General features: G+C 36.3%; 1 protein-coding gene across 2 annotated transcripts in view; it reads left to right on the top strand.

The window, feature by feature from the left end:
• The window catches only part of Snx6 (sorting nexin 6), a 133,486-nt gene that overhangs the window by 45,204 nt on the left and 68,569 nt on the right, over window positions 1–19,713 (top strand). For both annotated transcript variants that reach the window (XM_090386905.1, XM_090386904.1), the window contains exon 5: window positions 8,929–9,052. In XM_090386905.1, the coding sequence (XP_090243031.1) occupies window positions 8,929–9,052 (124 nt within the window). The remainder of the gene's footprint in view (window positions 1–8,928; window positions 9,053–19,713) is intronic.

Here is a 19,713-nt window from a genome sequence, read left to right as displayed (position 1 = left end):
TGGTCAGTGGGGAAGCATGACATAATCAGTATCAAACTGCTGAGCATTACTGATCTAAGTGTGGATCAAAAAAAATAATAATAAAAAATAACACTTTTTAATAGAAATCTTAAAACAAATCAGTGTTTCATTAAAAAAAAACACATCAGAAGCATCTTATAGATTGTAAATAAATTTGAGATGTGTGCGATTTGTATTTTTCATAATTTTTTTTTTTTTTTTTTCTCTTTGAAATATTCTCGTCTGGATGATACAGTGGGATGTCAGTTATCCAGACTAATTGGGATTGATTATTTGGAACAAATGTATTTTTTATTTATTCAAAACAAACACAGTATATTATTTATCATAGGATCATGTAAGACCCAAAAAAAAAAAAAAACTGAATGTAATGCATTGCACAGGTTTCTCTTTTAAAGAAAACTTTCCTCCATAATAAACACTTTCCTATTATCATAAGTGCATTACTGTAAACACTGCTTTCTGGATAGCATTTCAAAAAACATTAAATTAATAAAAACATTAATTATACCACTGGTCTTTAAGAGAGTAAAAACATTTCACACTTTGTTTTTTTCACTTCATTGTATGAAAGCAGGTCTAGCTGTTTCATTAGTAGACAGTTTGCTGTTTTTTATGATATATTTTAATTGGTGATAATAAACTGATATATGAGAAGCATTATCTGCCATTTTATTGAGTGATTCAGATAATTGATGTCATCACACTGTGTATAGCTATTTCAAGCAATTACCACATCAGTAATGTTTCTAAGTCTTAGTGTAATATGTTCTGATTTTATTTTTTTTTTGTTATTTATTCTAAATGTATATTCACTATACTAATTATGAGTTGTAATCATTCTGTTAATGCTAGTTACTCATTTCCTCAAGTTCTTCACTAGAGGCCATCCCTGTTGTTGTCGATTGTCTCTTGTACATCATTCCTTGGAAGTGAGTGTTTTTAAGCACAAAGTGTGGTCAGAAGATTGTAGACATTTGTTCAGAAAATCTGATTAGAATAATCCATACCAGCATGGACAGAATTTACTGCATAAAAGTATTTATGCTTGTAACCACAACTGGTGTTGACATTTGACCCCCCAGATAAGGGAAGATTAAAGTTCAGAGGAAGGTGCTGCTATAGATACAGCCTTTTGTGGAATTTACAGAATTGTATAAGCAAATTGATTACAGAATTGTATAAGCAAATAAGCAAAACTTGCTATCACCAACAGCAAGTTTTCAATTTGGATGAGGCTAGGTTTATTGTAAATGGTTGGTTTACATTTCTAGAGAAGTATACCTGCATTGATGCATCTTGCTTTTGGGAGTAATGCAGAAGGTAGGAAGTGGATACAAGATGAAACTTGTCATGGTTTACCCTTTAGAAAATCCAAGAGAACGAAGCGATTATTCCAAGGATTATCTTTCTGCTGTTTGCTATTCTGACCCGATGACTTGGATGATGGTAATTGTCTTCAGTGTAAATTAAACGTGAAAATTCAAGCAATTGAGTGAATATTGCCTGTGAGAACTTAGATTTGGATTGAAGCAGTAACCTCAATAGAAATCATCATAAAGCAAATTTTCAGATAGTATAAAAGCATTTTTTATTTCATTTAACTTTAAAAAGAGAACAAAATGTGCGGATGAACATCAATGCAATTTATTTTTGCATTAGTTTTTTTTTGCTTATAAAATAAATAATTGGATGGGGTTTGGGAAATTTCCCCACCACAATTTTTTTTTTTTTTTTTTTTATTTATATGTATATATGGTGTGTGTGTGTGTGTGTGTGTATATATTTCTATTTATCTCTACTTCATTCACCTTTTTGCTTTACTTGTTCTTACTTCTTACGTCCTGTGAGCCTTACTAACGCAGTAGCTAGATACTACCATCTTCCTTTACCTAAAGTTTAGCAGCTTTTCACCGCTACTTTGTAAGCTATTATATCTCATGTATGTGCAGGCAGTTCTTGTTTTAAGAGTCCCCGGGTTTACGAGTTTTTTTTTCCCAAGTTTCAACAAAATCGAAAATATGAACATTAATTGCAAAAAAATGAATGTTAAACATTCATAAATACTGCATTCCAAACCACGTGCGTAGCTATACAATACAGTGTACCCCGCTTTACGATATTAATCCGTTCCAGAGACACCATCGTATCGTTAAAATATCGTAATGTGAACCCAATAACACTTTTTTTTTTTCTTTTTTGGTAATTCATTTCAAGATCTCGAAGTTAATTTTCACTGTATAACTAAGCTATTTATCTCTCTAAAATAGTCATTTTTGAGGTCACGAGCGTGACCTTAAGGTCATATAAAAGGTCGTGAGCGTGGTTTGTAAATTGTATTCGTTACCAATTCAAATCACTACACTTTCATCGTTATCATATGTGCCGTTAAAAGAATCAATTTTAAACGCCTTGGTGATATTTTTCTAAAGCACATTTCTGGAGGTCATGACCATAAAACAATTTGCACTTTCCGGTTTATTAGGCTTTTCTCTTACTTACTGCAAGCAATTATAAATGGGTAGTAAACTCTTGCATTTGCAAAAATACAGATTGCTGGAATTGTGTTGTTTATTATGGTGAAATGTGTTTACCCTTTACCGAAATCTTCAATCGTATAAAAATCATAAATAAATTTTCAGAATCTTCTCTTCATTCCTTTTTTTTTAAGCTTTGTAAACTTGTTACTCTACACGAATCATGTTAGTTGCAATTTGTGTGTGCCATTAAAAAATGCTTATGCATGCAATCATGAAATTTCTAATTAAAAGAGAATATTATCCTGGAAATAAATGCCTCTTGAAACATTTCTGAAGAAGACTACTTGTGCAACGAGTGCCGAGCCAATAATGAGGGATCAACGAGTCTGCATTTAATCGATGATGATGAAGAATAAACATTCTTTGACCTTTGTAAGTCGTAAATAATTTCTCTATTATTTACGTGTGTGTGTGTTATATAAATCTTTTAATCACACATTGCATCTGTATGCAGTTTTGTGCTCTTTATTTTTTACTCCTGCATAATTCTTAATTTATTTTTAATAAACTTAGTAAACTACAGTATAGCCTGTGTTTTTGCATGAGCCTTTAATTTGTATAATATGTATATGTACAGATTAAATTATTTTCAGTTTATTTTAATCATTCTAATTTCAAAAATTCCAATAAAACTTTTCTTTTAGTGGGGAGAAGAAAAGTCTGAGGGTCTGATCCAGAATAAAAACCAAATGAAGGTGCAACGTTTCTCTAGACTCGTACTGCTATATTTGTGGGTGTTATATAGGTCCAAAGCAGGTGATGCATGACATCAGTGATGGTACCAAGTTTTGCAGTTCATATGAAGCTTATGATTAATCAATACAAAATGTGAAAACTTCATTTCTGCTGTAGTAGTTGCAAGTCGGCATTTAGAGGGATGGTCTCACAGTAGTCAGTGTATACCTTTTGCATATACTTTTAATATGGTGAGAGTCTACAAACCATCATGACAACTGCTACTTTTATATGATAAACATATCAAAGTTTAAAAAGTCTACAGATTGAAAAGCTGTAGTGTATCCCAAAATACCATCCTCTATTGCTCCAGTGCCATCATGATGACCTGCCAATTCACTTTCCAGAGGAGATTCTTCAGAACTGGATGATGAGAATGTGATGAACAGGATAATTATGATTGAAACTGAGAAACCTGTTCAAATAAAGCACCACATTACCTTAATCACTAAGAACTGGATGACTTAGTGAGGGACTCTGGTCTAACCTGATCCAGAGCAGAGCTTCTGATGTTGCTTTTAAAAGAATAAAATATACTGGATCCGTCTGCAAGAGTTCCACACACAGAAAAAGACATCACTTAGCACATTTTTACACTTGCAGATTCTCTGTAATGTTTTGATTTTTGGTATTAGTCACAATCCAGAAGGCTTCTTTTTTATTGCAGTTCAAGTAAAAGTTTGAAAGCCGTGTTGCTTGACATAACTGGTTATAATTGAAATGTTAGGGCTACCCGAGATCCACTTCATCAGCCCATGTGTGATAGTGTATGTCTATAAATTGCATGTGTTCTGTGGTTTGTGTGCCTGTTTTGCTGTACAAAAAACAAGTTTTTGATAGAAAAAACATTGCTACCTTGCCTAAAACCAACTATCTCAGCCAAGCAATGAAAAAGCCCATAAAAGCGCACATCATTGACAGATTCAAACCCGGGTCTTTTCCACCTGGTGTAGGGAGGATAATGATTGTAACCACTGTGCCCCATGCAAACTGCAGTTCATGGTCAAAGTAAAGTGTCATATTAGGGCCACCTGGAAACAACTAAAACCATCCTGCAACCCATCTAAGAATTTTCCTGTGATTCTAATGTGTTCCAGGTTAATACAGTAACCTCATGTTAGACAGTTAATCTGAGTAAACCATGTTAAAACTATTTCCCACATTCAGCTCATGAGTGACTCGGTCAAAATAATCAGGTTGATAAACACGATTTTCTCTTTATAAAACCATGCTGAGTTTCTTCCAGAATTCTATTTCTGTCTAAATGATTGTGTACGGCTCTCTTGGTCATTGCTTTCATGATTTTACCTACCATTGAAGTTATACTGGCCAGTCAGTATTTACTCATTTCACTCTTAGAACTGCCTTTATATTTATTGGCTATACACTAGCAATTTTCCAATCAAAAGAATCTCTCCTGGGTCTAATGATGCCCTCTTAAGTTTGAATGCTGTTGCTTCACAATGGAAACATACACCCACTGGTTGCTGTTGTGCTGCACTCTGTTCAGATTAAAGACTGGGAATGTGAAGCATGTGAGAGATCAAGTATGACCATTATAATGGGATGTCTGTGGGATTTCAAGGTGCTGGGGGTTCCTTCTGGGTTTGTAAGGTTTTACTAAATTCCCTTTCTTTTTCTGCCTGTGGGACAGCAGTAGATCAGCACTATAAGAGAAGAAAATGGTCTGCTGGAAGTTTCAGCTTTGCTTTTACTATTTCCTATTAGATATTTAGACTAGCTAGAGGAAGCCTATATACCTATTTACTTACGTTGAAATCTGTTACCTTTGATTGCATATTTGCTACCCAAGATTTTCCATTATTTCTCCATTTGTGGTACTAGTATGGTCTTGCTATTTTAGTTCCATCCCCCCCCCCCTTAAAACTCATTTCTGAAGATTATAATCTTTTTCATTGGTTCCTTTTTTATTACCCAGCTCTGTAAGATAGATATAAAACTATGATGTATATAAATAGCTAATTTTGTCCTTTGGCTAATTTATCTTCTCCGTATAAATTTGTTTAATTGGCTTCTACACTTCCAGATTTACTTGTTATTTCCATGTCTAGTACATATAGTTACTGAATTGTTTCAATTTTCAGTCATTTAGTCTATACCTAAATTTTCCTTGTTTCTCCTAATTAATGTTTTTGTAAAACTAATTGTCATGCCAAATTCTCTACAACCTTTATCTAGTTTATTTAGAGATTCTTGAAGATCTTGCAAGCTATTCTTTGACAGCACAGTATCATCTGCAGATAATAGTGACCCAATTTTTACATCTTCCACATTGAACATTGTTTTAGTGCTTGCATTCAGTCTATGAAAATTGCAAAAAGAAATGGCAATAAAGTGCAGCACTGCCTCACTATAATTTAACTCTGAATCATTTTCAGGGTTAAATTTGAGATGCTTCTTTTACTTCTCACTGCAGATTTGCAGTTGATATTCAGACTTTTAATTCCCCTTAAAAGATTGTTCATGGCATATTTTTGTCTAAAATATGAAAGAATACTTTATATGCTTTTTTGAAATCAGTAAATACTAAATACAAGTTCCTTGTTATATTCTCATGATTTTTCTGTAATTTTCTTACTAAGTTTACTCCTATTTGATCCTAGCATTGAATGTTGGCCTAAAACATTACTACTTTTTCTCATGGTTTGATTCAGTGATATTGCCAATCTCTAAGAGATTGGTACAGATTTTATGTGGAACACCAAGGAGTGAAATTCCTTAAAGTTCCACATTCAACAAAATTTCCAGTCTAGAATTTGTCACTCAGAAAATAAGCTCTGGATAATGTGGTGCTGTTTTTCCCTTCAGTTTTCAGCATTTATTAGGTTCATTGATTGATTGTTTTTATCATGACCATTCATATGCATGTTAACAATATCCCAGTGGATGGATTTTCATAAAACTTTACATTTTTACCTAGTAAAAATTTGTTGATCCGTTTGAAATTTCATTAAAATTGGACAATAGAAATCCAGCAGTTATTTATTTTTTCTATAATTTTTATGTAAAAAAGAAATTCACAGATTAAATATAGTTTTAATGCAGTATTGTTAGTTTTATACAGTCCATGCACACTTCACAAGTATTGTCATGTACGATTTGTGAACATTGTCACTTGTGAAGATATACGTATATATAGAAAGAAAAAAAAACAGTATACGGAAGAAGAGTAATAAATATTATACCGTTGTAATTAAACAGATTGTCTGTCTAAGTTTAGAGAATGTAAAACTATTAAGTTCTATTAAGCGTTCTTATAAGGTTATGAGTAATTAATAGATAAGGGGATAACACTATCTACCTTTCATTTTTATTAATTATGGAAAAATAAAAAACTTAATTTAATTTAAAAAAGTGAATGGGCAGAAATGTAACATTGTAAATTAATTAACTTCTGATTTCAAAGGCATGTGCTGCCATCCCTCCCCTATTTGATATTTTACATAAACCTTTTCTACCTCAGTAACAGAAATTTTATCTAAAATTTCTTTCATTTTAATCTTTTCCTCTTTGGTGATTTCTTCAATTCTTTTGTTTAATTTGAGGGACCTTGTGTAATAAATTTAAGGTACATATAGTTAAAATACAGGGTGTCCAGGCTAGAGGTATCCAAAAATACACACATTTCAGCATCTATAAGGTGTATTACAATAATTCTTTTTTTGTTATTATACAGAGTTAACTCACCAAGTTTTTATGAAGGTTAGTAAAGTTCAATGTGGGCACCTTTTGTAGCTTGACAGATGTCAAAACAATACTCAAGCTCTTGCCAAGTGTTTTCTAGCATCTGAGGCGTTATTAGAGCAACTGTTTCAAATCGTCCAAATCCCGAACTTATCTCTGGTACACAGTCTTTAATAAAGCCCAATGCAAAAGCGTCCAATGGAGTCATATCCAGAGATCTAGGCAGCCAGGCAGTTGGGCCTCCTCTTCCTATCCAACGGCCAGGAAAAGTGTTGTTCAAAAACGTGGTAACATCTCAATGGAAGTGTGATGGAGCACCATCTTGCTGAAACCTGGGTAAATCTGTGGAACAGCAAAGATCTGCAGCATGTCAAGGTGTGTCCTGTCACTGTGGACTATGAAAAAAAAAAAAAAATGGACCGATTATGCCATTTTTGTGCACTCCTAACCAGACATTGCCTTTGTGTCCCTTTAATTTTCAATCACTTGGTGAGGATTCTCTGTACCCCAAATGTGGCAATTGTCTGTTAATTTTCCTGCAAATGTGAAAGGTTGATTCATCACTGAATAACAACAGATCAAGATAATTGGGATTGTTATTGATACGGCTGATTGATCTCGGTAGAAAAATCGGATTTTAAGCGGTGATCATCTGGCTTAAGGTGTTGAAGTTTGTACACATGCAAAGGAGAAGTTTGTGAACAATCATTACTAGCCAGTCTAATTGACTTATGTGGGCTCCTAGAGAATGACTTGTGCACCCAATCCACAGTCTCATTGGTCGCACGCTTTTTTGGGTGTTTCCCAGTTTATGAAACCTAACGATACTCTTTTAGTCTTATCCCAGTAAAGAATGGATTTGGACATGGGAGGATCCACATTCCATTCCCTTCGTGCATACCGCCGAATGCGCGTAACTGATTGAAATTCAGCTAACCAAAGCATGCACTGCACCTTCTGCTGTGGCAGAAGGTCCCTCAGCCAAGTTGTGGCATCCACAACTTGGCTGAGGGACCGAGGCAATAGCCATTCTTATGCCATTTTTGTGCATGCATGACTGTTTGTGATCTTGACAGTGTGATGAAACAAATCTTGGAGAGATTTCCTGCTGACTGCTTTTGTTTGAGAAAATATGAGTGGTTCTTGCATTATAGGCCATTATTTTTGGATACCTCTAGCCCGGACACCCTGTATAAAAATTAAAAACAATGAAACATTAATGCAGTGATAAATTAAAAGCATTAAAAATACACGTTAGTAGGTTTTAGATGACATAATAAGTAATCACTTTATAACAGGACAACAGATGATTTGGATAGCTTGTGTTAGATACACCCTTTAGTGACTGAATGGCATCAGAAACACACGTGCACATATTAATATACATATTAATGAGGTTCTGGGTCAGTGATACAACTTAGCTATCAAAACAGTTACTGGTCCCCCCTAAACTTGAAAAATTTGGAGAGATCCCACTAGCCACCACAAAAACTGCTGCTTTTCTGTGATGGATATTTTAACATTTAAAAAAAAAAAAAGTATGCATCAGAGTATGCCTTCCTCTCAGTGCCATAAGCCTTAGAGGTCACCAAATGAGTTCCTGATATCTTGTCTAAAAAGTGGAATTTATTGGATTCTAGATGTAAGAAAACAGGAATGCAATCTCATTTACATCTTTCAGTTTAGTTGCTGATGGTTTGTATGACTATTGATTTAAATTAACAAGAAGTTATTTTGCATAAGATAAATGCCAGTTCTCAGTTATATCTAAAACTGAAAAATGTTAATAACTACTTAAATTTATTTTATCACATTTTTTTTCAACTCATTTTATTGTAAATTTAATATACTGTTTACGTAAAAAAACAGAAAATAGTACCATTATTATTAAACTGAATATTAAGGACTTTTGGTGTATCTTTTATAGGGAGTACCTTGCTACATTCAAAAAAACGGTGGCTATGCATGAAGTTTTTCTTCAGCGTCTTGCTGCTCATCCTATTTTTAAGAAGGATTGTAACTTCAGCATATTTTTAGAGTATGATCATGATGTAAGTTGACCTACATATTTGTATTTAAATTTCTAAAAGATTTGGCAATTTTAATGAATTATTTAGATAGAAAGGTAATAGTAAAGTTGTTACCTTTTAAAATTTGTTGATTATTGCTAGTATAAACATTTCTAGATCAGGAGTCTTTGACCTATTAAAGCTGAGAGCAACATAACTTAAGATTCCTCTCTCTTTTTCCCCCTCCTTTCAATGTATAAAAGTGACTAACAAAATTTTAGAGTAGAAATCCTCAGACTATGTGAAATCCATATTATGATATTGTTTGATGCAATTGCTTCATTACTACATAGTTTAACTTTAAGAAAGACCGAAATATGTACGTTAGGTATCATTATAATGTCTTATATTGTAATGCCTATTTACTCTTATACCTTTTGGGTACCTCCCTGCTCACTGATCAGAGGCCAGATGACTCAACTGAGAATAAGTAGACTTCTTTAATGGGAAAGTGTACTTATTCAGAGTATAAGTGAAAAGCAAGTCATTGTGAAGGATTTCACATTATGAAATGATATAATAATGATGCCCAATGTACACATTTCAGCTTGTCTCAAAAATTCAAATTTTTAGTACAGCAATGCAGTTGTCCTAAACAGTATCTTATAAAACTGATTAATTTGAAATGTTAGACAAATTTTTTTTCTCACTTCCATGCAAATTATTGCATGCTCATTCCTGTCACAGCATGTGCAGCATGCTTTCCCATTGACATTTTCATGCTTCTCAGTAACAGTCTGTTGCATGGAGATGGATAAGTAGTGTTGCATTAGGTGCAAGTTACTGCTCTAGATACAAATGGTTGTGTGGTGGAAGGTGGTTGAGTACTGCTGTTCTTCAACTAATGCTAATGGACTTCTTAAAGGTTCAGCACTGGACCATTTATTGTTTACAATATTTATTAACGACACTGATGTAGACATCAAGTTTAATGTCAAAGTTTTCAGATGATATGAAGGTTGGCAGGGTAATTGATGACAAATCAGGGTGTGATGTTGCAACAAGACCTAGAAAAATTAGCCAGATTGGCTGAGAAGTGGCAATTTTAAGTGTTATACTTAAAAATACAAAGTGCTGCATAAGCAGTAACCAATTGGGTTGTACTACACTCAAGGTAATAGAGAAAGAGGAAAACCTGAAGATTTCTGAGCAGCATAGACAAGCTGCTACAATAGCACACAGGGTATCTGTCAATTATATACAGTAATTTTACCAGCAGGAAAAAGGAGGCAATTGTCCTGTTATATCAATTATAGACTGCATCTTGAGTACTGCATACAGGTCTTAGAAGCCTTGCTTTAGGAAGGATGGGTACAGGGAAAAGCAACAAAATTAAGTCAGGGTCACAAAAGGGTGGCTTTACCAAATGCAACTTTAGTTCTGCAAATTGCAATATTTGTAAAATAGGCAACCATGAGGGGACTTGATTGAAGTGAGGTAAGGCCTTAAATGGATTAAGTAAATTGAATGCAGATGGTATTCTGACTCTTGTTAGGACTGCACACATAAGGGGACATAAATTTAATTTGAAAAAGGACAGTTGTAGGATAGATGTGTGAAAATTTGCTTTCAATCAGAATAATTGATTATTGGAACAGTCTGATGTTGTGGACACTGGTAATTTGAATAAATTTAAGGAAGAATTAGACAAATTAATACAGGAGATGGACAGATGAGATGTGTAGTTTTTTTTTGTTGCTGTCATTTGTCACTACTAGCTGCTATCCAAAATATATAGCAAATAGGAGGAATGTTAGTTTGAATTTTGGAAGGTCTAAGAATTGGCAGTCTTTCATCTTAATTGCTATTCTATTTTTTTCCCTTGCATTGCTTGGTTCTCATTCCTGTGATGAGAGCTGCCAACTCTTTCAGGTTGGTGCAGATTTCTGTTTTCTCTGTTTTCCATGGATTTTTTTTTTGTTGCCTGAGAAAAGGGCTACCCACGGCCATGGGTTCCCCGGTCAGCTCAGTCACAGCAAACATCGTGATGGAGGAGTTAGAGGGACGTGCGTTTGCACACGCACCTGATCACATCGCCTTTTGGTGTCGCTATGTTGACGATGTGTTCGTGGTCATCCCTAGAGACTCAGGTCAGCGACTTCTATCATACCTCAACTCACTATCGCCCTTCATAAAATTCGCGATTGAGCTGGAGTCGAACAACTCTTTACCATACTTAGACACACTTGTCCGACGTGAAGGCACATACCTGAGGACTACAGTTTATCGTAAGCCCATGTGTGCTGGCCAGTTTACCAACTTCCGGTCAGCACACGCGCGAGGCCACCTCCTCTCCACGGCCCGAACCTTGCTTACTCGCGCCTGGACACACTCCAGCTCCGCTGATGAAAGACGCAAAGAGGTCACTAGGGTCAAAGTAGACCTTACGAGGTGTGGCTACCCCATTGACGTCCTCGACAGGTGTGATCTACAGACACGTGACATCGTGACGACCAGCTACAACACCAACAGTGACGAGCCATCCACAAGGGCATTCATCCCATACTACCCCAACCTGTCACAACAGAATCCTGAGAACGCACGGAATAAAGTGCATCCAGCTCCCAGGCAGGAAACTGCGTTCTTTCATTTCCAACGTGAAAACACCTGTCCCCACCCTTCTGCAGAGCGGTTTAGTCTACCGCATCTCTTGCCGTGACTGCACTAGCTGCTACTTCGGAGAGACTGGACGTCGACTCGAGAAACGTCTCTCGGAGCACAAAAGAGCGATCCGTTTAGCGGATATAGAACACTCAGCTATCGCCGAACATGTCTGGACAACCCACCACGACATCGACCCACACCGCGATGTCGTGGTGGTAGACAGATCCCACCATTACCTAAAGCGTACCTGGTTGGAATCATTAAATATAAAATCTTCGGATAAATCCTTAAACAGGAACAGTGGTTACCAAGTCAACCCGATCACAGAGTCAGTAGTTCTGTCATTGGACAAGCGCTGGCCACGTCATCATGCGTCACAGCCACAGACGTCAACAAACAATTAAACCTCGCGTCTCACGCACCTGGCAGTGCACATCTTCATTCCAACTGCCATTCATGTATTTTAATTCTGACGAAGGCTACCATATAGCCGAAAGCTCATATATTTCTGCTTTATCTGTACGCTCTGTGTTTAAGCTACAATAAATTCCTCAATGAATCCAGAGCGCGTAGGCCTGTTTCGTTATGTTCGTTATAGGGCTATCCAGTTTGAGGATATTGATTCTTCTCTTGTTTCTGTTTAATTGGGATCCCTGAATGTAGGATGTTTTCTTTTGTTAGGTGGTGAGAGTTTACAAATTAAAGATGTGGTTTTGTCATTCATGTCTGAATGCAATGTCATAAAGCATTAGGTTGCACTACTTTGTGTGGGGCAAGTGTTCATCTACTCTTTTGCCGACTGGGCTAGCCAGGTGGGTAAAGTATCTGCCTGGCAACCCAGAGGCCACGGGTTCGAATCCTGCCTCGGGCTTGGATCAGAGTAGTAGTGCAAAAACTTTGGGAGGTGCATTATGGCCACAGAAGCCGATGCGCTAACAAAGTGTGGGGGGGGGAAATCTACTCTTGTCTTCACTTTCCATAAGTTTTTTACCCTCTGGGTGCTGTTATATTTACATATTTTATAAATGGCACCCCTTATTTCCATGAGGGATGGTGCTTATGATTTCTAGCTATTTGAGTTTTTCTGCTCTTAACCTTTTCCTTCACGAGCTTGTAAGCACTGTAATGGCCCTGAGCAGTGTTTGTTTTTCATGAAATTTTTAAATTTGGAAAAATAGACTTAGTACATAAATGCTTTTAAATATTAATTTTTTCTAATTTTGGCTTGCTTGTCTTGTATGTGTGGTAATTTTAAAAACAATCACAAAAAAAGTTGAAAAAATAGTTCCTTTTTTGAATGTTCAGATTTTGATTACAGTATTTATGAATTGTACTAATAAATTTGAGTTACCTCAATATCCAAATAGGTCTTCTTTTCCAACTTCCAGGATAAAATGAGTTAGAATAAATCAGTTTACATTTAATTTTAAATCTGAGTACAGTAATACCCCGAAGTTACGCGATAGGTGGGTCCGACGAAAATCGCGTAAGTCGAATTCGCGTAAGTCGGGGTACAACTTTGCATATAAATACATATAAATTTTGCTTAATTGGGACCAAGGACTAACAAAAACACTAGTTTAGAAGAAAAATATTAATAAAATTGCAGTTCTTTATACATATTAATACAAAATATGTATTAAAAAAAACAAATGACTTACGTAAAAAAGTTATTTCGATGTCGATGGCTTCATAAAATCTAACAAATTCGTCTGACGACACAGCGCGTTCTTTTTTTCACGCAGAATTTCTTCGTAGCAAGCTAATAATTTTTTTTATTCCTTGCTTTGTAGCTATAACGCGTTCTTCGTTGGAGTCTATGTTTTCTAAAATTTTTAAGCCCTTTACAATTGAGCCCTTTTCAATTTTCAACCTGTCAAGTTTGCAATTGTCATGTGCTTTTCGCCGTTGCTTCATTTAGGCCTGTAGCACGTGCAATATCACATGGTCTTTCATTTCGCTCAAAGCGTTTCACAATTTCATATTTTTTCTCTATCGACAGAGGTGGACTGGCCATAAGCCTTACCGGGGAAACCCCGGTGGGCCAGTGTGATTTTGGCCATAAACCATAGTATGAGGCCACTATAAATTTTCCCGGGTAAGAATTTTTGATCCAGTCCGCCTCTGTTTATCGATAATTGCTTTTCTTTTTCTCTCTGAATCTGCAGTGTCTTCACCAGGACGCTTCCTTTTCACACCTTTTAATTAAGTATTTTACTCATTTTTAGGGAATAAAGCACAATTACAAAACGAGGAGGCACGCTTGATACGCATAAACAAAGCTGCCTGCATGTAGCAACTGAATAAACAACACCATAAAGGCAGAGATACACTATTAACACCTCACATTTCTAGGGGTTACTACCATAAAACAATAAAAATCCAGTTGCGTTTCTGCTAGTGAAATCTGTTATAAACTGGTAGTAAACTCGATCTAATTGCATTTGCGATTATACCGATAGCTGGAATTGTGTTGGTTTTTACGTTATTATGGTGAAATGTGTTTCCCCTTCACTGATATAAAAAACATAAAAGCAACAAAGTTGAATTTTGTTCATCTTTTGCTCTCATTCTCCGCCGTCGCACCGTATATCGATAACATATGAAAAACGACCTTGAAGATAGTGGGCGGCAGCGTTGCCAAACGAAAAAAATCAAGAACCGCGTAACTCCGAGTTCGCGTAAGTCGGGGTATTACTGTATAAGCAAATTATAAAAATACCTCAATGTGCTCAAAGTATGAGCACACTTACCTTTAGTACTGTATACAGGTCTGGAGGCCTAATTTCAAGAAGGACGTAGAGCTGCTGGAACGAGTACAGAGAAGGGCAACAAGATTAGTGAATGGAACAAAGGGTTGCTATTACGAAGAAAGGCTTAAGTTTTGCAAATTACGTGTCTGGAGACTAGGCACCGGTGAGGTGATCTGATAGAGGTGTATAAAGCCTTGAATGGTTTGAGCATGCTCAATGCTGATGGGATTCTTCCTCTTGCTCAGAATAATTACCTGAGAGGGCATAAATTCAAATTGAGGAAAGGCATAGGTAGGATAGATGTGTGGAAATTTGCCTTTAGCCAGTAGTTAGTTGGTGGAACAGACTTCCATCCCTTGTTGTGAAAATTGATAGCCTAAATAAATTTAAGGCTCAGCTGGACAGGTATTTTGAATGAACGGAGGGTGAAATGGGGATGGTTTTTTTTTTTTTTTGGCTGATGCTGCATAAGCTTGCTTTCTTGCATCATATGCCTCTGCTAATGCTAATACTTCCCGTACGTGAACCCTCCAATCACTGGAAAACAAGGCGCCTCCATAGCCAGGTGGGAAGGAGCAGCAGTGCGTAGCACACGCTTCTTGATTAGACTGGGGTTCAACCCCGTCACCACCAAATACGGAGGATGAGGAAAGGTCAGGGAATGACCACCGCATTTCCCGGAGCAATATGGCCTTAGTTGCTAATGCTCCTAAAAAAAAACCAAACTGGAAAACAAGTGGACACGAACCAGGCCCAGACGCTAGATAACCCACACACTCAAGAAGACAGAACACATTTTGTCAAATTTAAAATCAAAATTCTGTATAAAATTGCATATCTTCTAAATGTAAACCCCTTTGAAGGGACCCAACTTTTTGTCAACGAGACGTTTTCACAAGAAGGATGGTAAAAGTGCGTGGGTTATCTAGTGTCTGGGGCTGGTTGATGTTGACTTGTTTTCTGGTACTTTGAGGGTTCACGTACGAGTAGTATGAGCACATTGAGGTATTTTTATAATTTGCTTATACTCGGAGATTTAAAATTAAATGTAAATTTTTCTAATTCATTTTATCCCATAAGTTGGAAAAAATCTATTTGGATATTGAGGTAACTAAACTTTATTAGTACAGTTTATAAAAGAAGATAATTGATTTCTATCTATAAGATAATTTACAATTAGTATTTATGAATGTGTAGAAGGTATGTAGAATGTGCTCTTTGCAGGTGCATGTGTGTTTTGCAACCTCTTGCTGTGGAACTCAGAGTTTATTCTCTCAACTCTACGACTATAGTAGATGGTAGGGATAGTAACCAGTGAAGGGCATACTTCTGTGCTTCATTCGGCTAAGTGGCATGTATGTTTGCATAGTGTGATATTGGAACAATACAACCTAGTATCACATTACCCAAATACATGCCGCTACATTGAGCTGCTTTTCTGGATACAGTGTCTACACGTTCACATAGTGGCATTGCCGTAGTCTGGTATGGGACAGTCTTCACCTAAGAAATTTGAAAAAAAAAAAGTGCTTTCCATGTGGCCATGTTATTAGAAATACCACATTCATTTTCAGAAACATCTTATTTAGCGTGAACTCATTTCATGTATACTAATATAAAACTAATAATATAGTAGAAGATTTTTTGGTAGTGAATCAGTAATAATAAATGAACCTTCAAGGATTACCTGATTGCTTAACCTCACAAATTAGATTTAAAAAAAAAAAAAAAAAAATGCTGCCTTAACAACCTTCATGTTGAAAGTAATCAGCCAACTTTTAACTCTGCACTATTAGTAGCACTCCATAAAGTAACAAAACTAGTGGGGCAGAAAAAATAGGTGCCAAACTTTTTAATTTTTGGAAAAAGTTTTTGGGTTATTTAAATTGTGCTTGGTGTATGCTAATATTTCATCTTTTTTAATGGATTGTGATATTTACTGTAATTTTTTGATTTTTCTAATTTTTAATTAAAATTGGAAGTATTTAAAAAGTTTTTTTATGCCTTTTACTTAAAAAAAAAATTTATTTTGTGAAAATTTAAATCTATTACAGAAATTATGAAACTGTTGGTCTCTTCTTCAAATTTACAGTTTGAAAATCTGTTAACTATGAAACTTAAAATGAGTGCATGCTTTTATTTATGCTTATGTGTATAGTCTTAAAAAATGTATATTAGAACACTTCAGTTTTCAAATTTGGTATGCTGTGAAGCACACAATTCAAATATTATGCAGGTTGTTAACTCTATAGCAAGTGAATGTTTGAATGATAATGTATCATTCAAATGGTGGGGCTGTTAATAACCCTGGGTCCCTGTGTGCAAGTTCTGAAATACAGCAAGTGTGAATCAATGTAAGCAGAGGTCGAGGTGTAATGCCCACACGGAGGAATTCCACACCCTCTGTGTTACCAGGCAATACTAGGTGGTAGATGATTCTCTCAACTGGTGCATTACCACCATTTTGCTTATTGGAAGCTTGAAGTGGTGGAATTATTATTAATTCCACCACTTCATTATTATGAAGTGGTGGAATCATTATTATTATTCATTATTCAAACAAATCATTCAAAATGATTTGATTTCAAAAATTCAACCCAAGACCATTAATAATTGTTGCCATACCAAACTTATCGATTTTGCTAGCTTGTATGGGAGAGTTCTATAAATAACTTGGAATTGGAAGCAACATAATTCCATGTTTCATAATAATGCAGCACATAAAGTAGAACAAATGTGGTGGTGGTGCTGCAGAACCTGAGGTTTTACTCATGCTATAACTCTTTGAGGCTGTCACACATTCTCAGGTATATCAAACTGGGCTTGCTACCTGGAGTCTAAAACACTGATGGAGCTGATATTCAGGTGACACACAAGTCTTAATTTTGGCAAAGTCTGGTTGATCTGTGACAACAAAATCCTCTGCATTTCAAAAATCAGGTTTACTAACAGTCCCACCTTCACGATGGTGGGGCTGTTAATAACCCTGGGTCCCTGTGTGCAAGTTCTGAAATACAGCAAGTGTGAATCAATGTAAGCAGAGGTCGAGGTGTAATGCCCACACGGAGGAATTCCACACCCTCTGTGTTACCAGGCAATACTAGGTGGTAGATGATTCTCTCAACTGGTGCATTACCACCATTTTGCTTATTGGAAGCTTGAAGTGGTGGAAACTGTGTTTAGTCTCCAGAGCAAAGCTCTGGCGACCCCCCTCTCCCTTCTCTCTCATCAATCAGTATGATTGTCTTCTGAGGTTATGATGGACATCTTGACGAGATCCAATCTTCCTTACATTTTGAAGATACAGCTATAAAACAATGTTTGCAGGCTAGCTACTAAATAGTCCACTGGACCGAACCTGTTGGTAACTCTCTAGGAGGCTTCCAGATCAGCTAGAGTATAACCTTGCCTGCCTCTACTCTGCCAGGTAGTGACTGGAGGGAGTCAGAGTAGTGTGTATGCAGAGGGGGAAACATTGTCAATGCCATGTTATGTCAAGGAGCTGTTTATATTCTTGCCATGTGTATGCCGTATCCAAGAATTTTATTACTTCATGCAGCATGTTCTCCCCCACCTCTTCTTGCTACTGAATACATCATGAATTGTAAAACTAATAGAACAAACTTATCTGCGAAAAGATAAGATACATTACTCCTGTTATGTATCCTATTTTTTTAACTTTCTTATTCCAAAGGTTTTCCCTTCTGCTTGGAAAGATAAAGCTGACCTGTTAGCATTCTACTTCTAATTCATGTATTGATGATCTTTGTAAAACCACCCCTACCATTTCCAGTACAATCCAATCGATGCATCCTGTGGTCTTCCGTCAAAAGAATGTCAGAAGGATTTTGAACAACCTTGATGCTAAGAAAGCTCTGTCCTGATGGTATTTCTCCACTTGTTCTCAAAACCTGTGCTCCTGAGCTTACTCCTGTTATGTATCCTATTTTTTTCACTTTCTTATTCCAAAGGTTTTCCCTTCTGCTTGGAAATTTGCTAAATATCCAGCCAGTTCCTTGATGGGAGGGATTTGTCGCCCTTTAGCGACAAATCCCTCCCATCAAGTTATCATCCCATTGCACTTCTACTCTTTCTAAAGTAATCGAGAAATCAATTAACTGCTAACTCTTAAACTATCTAGAAACCTTCCATCTGATCAGCGATTTCCAGTATGGATTCCATCAGTGTTGATCCACTGTGACCAGTGGGTTGACACTGATTGAATCCATTCTAGCTTATTACCCATCTGTGGAGAAATTCGGTGGAAAAGTTAAATTCAAGCAGTTGCTCTTGACATATCAAAGGCTTTTGATTGTATTTGGTATAAAGGTCTTCTAAATAAGCTGCCAACTGTTTTTTATAATTGGATATCCAGTTTTCTCTGACTTCTCAATTGCAGGCAATGGTAGATGGGTCTTTGTCTTCTGACTTCTCCACTAATGCTGGTGTTCCCTAAGATTACATTTTTTTCTCCCATTCATTTCCTCTTGTAATTAATAACCTTCCATTGACCAGAAATCCTATTTAGAATTTTGTTGATGATAGCACACTGCATTCCATCTTCCAGTTTCAGAAACATTGCACTGCACAAACAGCTTCAACTTCTCAAATATCCACTAGAAATTCCTTAATACTGATCTCTAGGCAATTCTCCATTGGGGCAAAGATAACTTAGTTGGTTTCAGTGCTTCTAAAACTCAATCCTGGTCTCACAAAAAGGGTTCTGCTCCTATGCTTATCTTTGACACTGATTTCTGGGCATGATCATATCTCAGGGATTACCCTGACTTCTAATCTCTTGACGTAAGTACATGACAAATATTGCTTCCTCTTCATCTAAAAGACTTGGTTTTCTTTTTTGCTCTCGGCATTACATTTCTTCCAAATAGCTCTTCACTCTGTACAAATCATAAATCTGCCCTACGATGGAATATTGTTCCCACATCTGGGGCGGTGCCTCCCAAAATCTGTCTTCTAGATTCCATTCAAAAGAGTGCAGTTAGGTTAAATTAGTGACTCATCTCTGACAATGTCCCTCTGTCTCATAGATGTTGTTTCTGCTGCATGCATTTTTTATGGATACCCCCATGAGCACTGTTCTTCTGAATTGTCTTCTTTAATTTCCGCTCTCTCTTCCAAAGCAGTGAGAACACATGCAACAACCAGTCAGCATTCTTTTATTGGCCAACTTCAAACTTGCAGAACCAGCTTTTCTTCTTCCTCATTTATTCCATCCATTCAACTTCTGTTTTCATGTGTTTTTAACTCCTCCCTTCATATGTATTT

Source organism: Mastigoproctus giganteus, chromosome 12 (assembly GCF_048544385.1).
Source record: "Mastigoproctus giganteus isolate SK-2022 chromosome 12, ASM4854438v1, whole genome shotgun sequence".
Taxonomy (NCBI): Eukaryota; Metazoa; Arthropoda; class Arachnida; order Uropygi; family Thelyphonidae; genus Mastigoproctus; species Mastigoproctus giganteus.
The sequence above is the reverse complement of the archived record's forward strand: the minus strand, read 5'-3'. Positions and strand labels throughout refer to the sequence as shown.